The sequence below is a fragment of the Echinops telfairi genome, unplaced genomic scaffold (genome assembly GCF_000313985.2).
Source record: "Echinops telfairi isolate 266 unplaced genomic scaffold, ASM31398v2 ScPeMD7_7469;HRSCAF=8507_0, whole genome shotgun sequence".
NCBI lineage: Eukaryota > Metazoa > Chordata > Mammalia > Afrosoricida > Tenrecidae > Echinops > Echinops telfairi.
Window position 1 is genome coordinate 58,399,475 of NW_022111372.1, and position 5,356 is coordinate 58,404,830.

Genomic DNA, 5,356 nt, shown 5'->3' on the forward strand with positions numbered 1-5,356 from the left:
TAACTATGTTCTTGAAAAAAGGAAAATCAACAAATAAACTCCAACAGCAATCACAGCAGAGAGCAACCTTCGCCAAAAGAATCTCTGAATGCTCTGGATGGGGCAAAGGGTTAATGTGTTCAGCTGCTGACAGTTTGGAAGTTTGGTGCCTCTGAAGAAAGCCCTGCCAGTCTACATCTGTACAATCAGCCCTGTGAACCCAAAGAGCACAGTTCTACTCTGCCAACCAAGGATTCACCACGAAGTCCACAGTCACCAGTAGGACAATTTCCTGAAATCCTCTTCTCTAAGTTAAAACTTTTTACAAAAATATTGATAAAGAAACTAACTGGAGTATTTTATTTAATAACAAGTGTGTCAGGATTGGAGAGAAATGAACCCCTTCCATGGAAAATTCATGCCCCCTCCCCAGATAAAAAAAAAACATAAATAGTACAAGGAACACGGGCTGATAAAGAGATGCAAAAACCCAGAAGACATTAAGTTTTTGTCATCGGCTTTATAAACTAAAATCTTTAAGAGAAGCATGGAAAGGGTAGCCCCATTTGCATATATGTCAAATTCCGTGACCTGGGGCTAGTCGTGCAATGTCTCTGGGCCTGTGGAGTTGGGTGCTGCATCAGGGAACCATCCAGGTTGAAAGTCATGATTCTGCAATGCTTCAACCCAATAAGCACACTAAAAGGGTTGGAAGCTCCTCATCTTATCAAACTGTATTCTATAACCTTATCTTTATTAAGTCCTGAATTTAAGATACATCTGTGGTTTGCTCTTTACAGGAAAGAAACCTGCATTTTCTGACAAGGTAAGCTGTTTCCTGGGGTTTTTCTTGTTCACGTCTTGTCTGCATTCTTTGGAAAGAGCTGGGAAACTCACGTGTCTGCCTTCCTGTTTTACAGCCTTCGGTTGCTGTAGGCAGGTAAGACCCGCTGATGCGGGTGTGTGAGGGTGCAGGGTGTGTGCCATAGAGATCTATGATGCTCACCCACAGTCTCTTTTGATCTCTGCAGGTCTCCTGGGGACCATTTACCCAAGATACAGAAACTTCCTTTGCCATCAACCACTGAACGACCTGAAAGAAGCCCCTTGCCAGGGAAGAAGCCACCTGTGCCAAAGTAATTGTCTGCTGTTGCTTGTACTTGTCATTCAGACGAGGGGGTGTCATCGACAGCCTGCCTCTTAGGGCCACACTGGAAGCTAAGAATTATGGGCATGGCCCACTACCAAAGGTGGGTAGTGAGTTCCTTTCACTGCTGGGATCGGCTGCACAAGGTAGACATAAAGGACCAAGGTATCTTTGGAGGACTTTGGGATCTAGGAGAAAGTCGCTTCATCTGAATTGAGCTGTTGCTGTGTGACAAGGAGAGCTTGTCTTCAGAGAGGCAACCATGTGACTGAGCTTCCCTACCTGGTTACAGCTGAGCTTTGACCATGCACAGGGACGCCCTACCTGGTTATAGCTGAGCTTTTGACCATGCACAGGGACGATACCTGCCACATTATTTTTAATACAGGTAGCAGACCAGAAATGACTGGGGCAATGTTTTGAGGGTACTGTAAGTGGTTTCCTGACTGCATGACCACATTTTCTAATTGCTAAAGACTGAGTTCTGCCCTAATATTGCTAAGTTTACTGTAGTGCTATTGGGAGATTGGCTAACCAAATAGCATCATGTGCCTGGGGTCAGGTCCAGCCCCACTCCTAGTTAAGCATATTTCCAAGGCTCCTGTATGTTCCTTCTGAGAAACAGGGGTTCATCATCAGGCCTCAGTTTGGCTGGGAAGGGAGCCATAGCTAACCCCGGCCAGGGCTACTGCTGCTTGCGGCTGCGTCCGCGTCCGCTCTGACCCTCGGCGACCTTAGGTAAAACCTAGCCAGGCATTGTCTGGTCCTGGGTCACCTTCACCATCTGCGACATGTTGGATCCCATTGTGAGGCAAGCCTGTCAAGCCCTTGCATTGTGGGTCTCTCCCCATTCTGCTGGCCCTCCACTGCATCAAACATGATGGCCTCCTCTGGCCATGGGCTTCTCTAAAGGGCGATGCATCTAAAGCATGCTAGACAAAGTCTCGCAGCCTCGCTTCTAAGGACTATTCTGGGACCTGGGCCAGGGCATGTAAAACCAAAGCAAAACCAAGCTCAGTCATGCAGTAGAATCATATTTCAATGCAACAGTTAAAAACTTAAAATGTACGGGAGAAGAAATCTTAGTGAACCAAATATCAAAGGATTAAAAAAAGACGGAATGAGCTGGTGATGGGTAAAGCATCTGACACATAGTAGGTGTTCAATAGCGCTTCCCCTCTTCCCCCTCTCCTCACAGAGAGCATGGCGTGGGCCAGGCAGAAGCCAACACAGCTTAAGATAAGGCACTGAATCTGGGGTCTAGCCGGCTCATCTGGGCCAATGGCACTGAGCCACTTTTAGAAAGCTTGACCTTCGCCGCTCCTCCCCACCCCCCAAAGCATCATTTCCCAACTGTCTTCACTTCAGATAGAGGCTGAGATAACTGTTTCAAAACGTCAGCAAAGGGGCATAATGCCTAAAATGTTTTCATTTGCTCTTAGAAACATCTACTCAGTGAAATTTAATAGCTACAAAGAGTTAGTTTGCTGACTAAACCCTTTTCTCACAGATACATGTATATGTGTGTGTATATATAGAGAGAGATATATAATCATTTGCGGCAGTAGCTACACAGAATAAAGGTTTGCCTAGCTCAGCTCTTAGTGATGACAGAACACCGAGTAAGTGTGCCTCCCCCTCCCCCACCACTGCCTCTCTGCCAGGGGTTTTGGTCCCCACTTTCCTCCACTTCTCCACACCCCCACGCCCCGTCCCTGGGCTTAGAGGGCTTGATTTCACCTTACTAAATTGAGGGAGGCCATCTCTAGGGTGAGGCCGGCTCTTGCAAACCCCTTACTCTGTTTTTCTTCTTCCTTCACCCTGATTCATTTCAGGCATGGATGGGGACTGGACAGACGAGAGACTGTAAGTGTGAACTATGTCGCCACCGCTTTTTTGTAGTGCATATGTGGGTGGGCTCTGGGGAGGTTGGAACGGAGTCGGTGTGCCTTGGCTCCGCCTACTTGTCAGAATAGAACTGAGTTCTGTAGAGTTTTCATTGCTGCTTTTTCACAAAGAGATGGTCAGGCCTTTCTTCTAAGGCATCCCAGGAGGGCCTCCAACCTGCGACCTTTTCGTTCGCAGCCAGGCATGCTAACCCTGCAGCCCCACCCTACTGCCACTGGAAGGGGTCTGACTTGTAGCGATGCTGAGGTTTCGAGGTGATCAGTCTTTGCGGAGCTGCCTGCCACACCTTTCTCCAGCCAGGTGCATGGTGGGTTTAAACCACCAACCTTGAAGCTAGTAGCCTGACCCCGAGACACCAGGGCACCTCGAAGGCCCATGTCCAGGTGGCAAATAACATGGTGAGGGGAACAAGGTGGAAAGGAGGAAGGAGAAGGTGAGGGATGAGCCTCAATCCAGAGTTCCCAAAGGCTCTGATTTCCCTTCCTCTCTCTCCGTGACCTGAAGAAGAGGAAGGGTGTTCCCTGAGTGCCTGCTCAATACAAGCCGCGGTGCTGGGTACTTTAGGGGACTGCCCTTCCATCCCACCTGCTTCCAGCACTGAATAGCCTGTGGCTTCCAAGCCTCCCGGGTCCCAGGCAAAGAAGGATCACTATAGCCTTACCCATGTTTGGGACTCAGTGATCTTCGGAGGACCATCTTTTCCCCTCTAAGAGAAAACTGAGCCTCTGAGGAGTAACACATGTGCCAAGTCCACGGTCAAGTCTGACCCCACGTCTGTCCAATTTCTTCAACACCGAGCACACTGAGGAGGGTCCTACTGGTGCCAATGGTTCACACACTCAGCTGCTCACTCAAGACTTGGCAGTTCGAATCCACCCAGAGTTGCCTTGAATGGAGGTCACATACCTGCTTACCAAAAAGCAGCCACGAGCTACCCCGTGGAACTCACTTCGACTCTCACCACGTGGCAGGGTCGCCAGGATTGGTGAAAACCTCTGAAGCCATCAGATCCTGCTCCCATGCTCCGCCCACAAGTGCAGATGAAAGTGCCAGGGGTGCTGTTGGGAGCAGGCAGACCAACATCACACACGGGGCTGGCTTAGGATCTCAGAATGACTGGGGGAGGCTAAGGAAAGAAGATGATCGCAGTGGGTGACTGAGCCAGGGGGACATCTTCAAGGAGGGGAGGAGATTGGGGTGCTCCTTGAATGATAGGGAGGCCACCGCATACTCCAGCCTCATAGCAGCCTGAGCAAAGGCAGGTGAGGCGCAGTGCCCGTGGACTCGGCAGGACTGTGAGAGCAGTAGTCTTCAGGACACAGAGGAGACGGGGTTGAATGGCAAGAGGAACCCCACATTCTTGAGGTCCCCATCCTCTGGAAGGATGGACACCAGTTGTCATCAGAAGGCAGTTGTGTATCCTTGTGGGGGAGGGCATGGTGGCAGAGTGCTGAGCTATGGGCCCGTGGTGAGTTGACAGGCACGTGAGCATCTTTGCGGCCCTTGGCTGGACTCACTGGTGACCAGGCGAGGGGCGGGCTGTGGCTGTGATCCTTCTTACCTTAGGTCTCAATGCAGGGAAGCTTGGGTGAGAGCCGGCTTCCGCTGAGCCCTTACCACGTGCAGCACATAAGACACCAATGATCCAATCACCATCCCAATGCTTTGAGGAAGATGCTATTTTACTGCCAGCCTAACAAAATAAGCTCAGGTTGGAACGTTATCTCTGATGGTGTAACGGGTTATTCATTGGGCTGCTAACTGCAAGGTCAGCAGTTTGAACTCACCCACCGTTGGGAGGAGAAAAGATGAGGCTCTCTACTCTTGTAAGATTTACAGTCTCAGAAACCCACAGGCGTATTTTCCCTCTTTCCTGTAGGGTCACTATGTGTCCAATAGACTGGATGGCAGCGGAGATTTTCTGTTGTTTTATTTTTAGTGTAAATCGATGGCAAAGCCGTTTTCCCTCTCAGCGCCTCATTGCTTACCTTGTTGTGGTAGCGGTTCATTGTCATTGAGTCTGTCCCACAGCATGGCAACTCCAGGTGTGCATCAGAACCGTGCTCCACGGGTTTCCAACACTGAGACCTTTCAGAAGCAGATCGCCAGGCCTTTCTTCTGAGGCACCTCTGGGTGGATCTGAACCCACAACCCTTCACTTGGTAGTCAAGTTCTTCACCACTGCACTACCATCCTCATTCCGTATCGAGGGAGTGGAGAAGAGACATCTCCCTGCCTGTTCTGCAGTGTTTCTCTGGAGAAGAATGTGTTCTGGAATGCGGGCACACTCGATAAGCCACACGATAAGGAAATAAAACTACA

General features: G+C 49.7%; 1 protein-coding gene across 1 annotated transcript in view; it reads left to right on the top strand.

The window, feature by feature from the left end:
- The window catches only part of LCP2 (lymphocyte cytosolic protein 2), a 62,976-nt gene that overhangs the window by 40,360 nt on the left and 17,260 nt on the right, over window positions 1–5,356 (top strand). Inside the window, exons 11-14 of the mRNA XM_045284695.1 lie at window positions 780–805; window positions 900–919; window positions 1,011–1,115; window positions 2,962–2,992. Coding sequence (XP_045140630.1) covers window positions 780–805; window positions 900–919; window positions 1,011–1,115; window positions 2,962–2,992 — 182 coding nt within the window. The remainder of the gene's footprint in view (window positions 1–779; window positions 806–899; window positions 920–1,010; window positions 1,116–2,961; window positions 2,993–5,356) is intronic.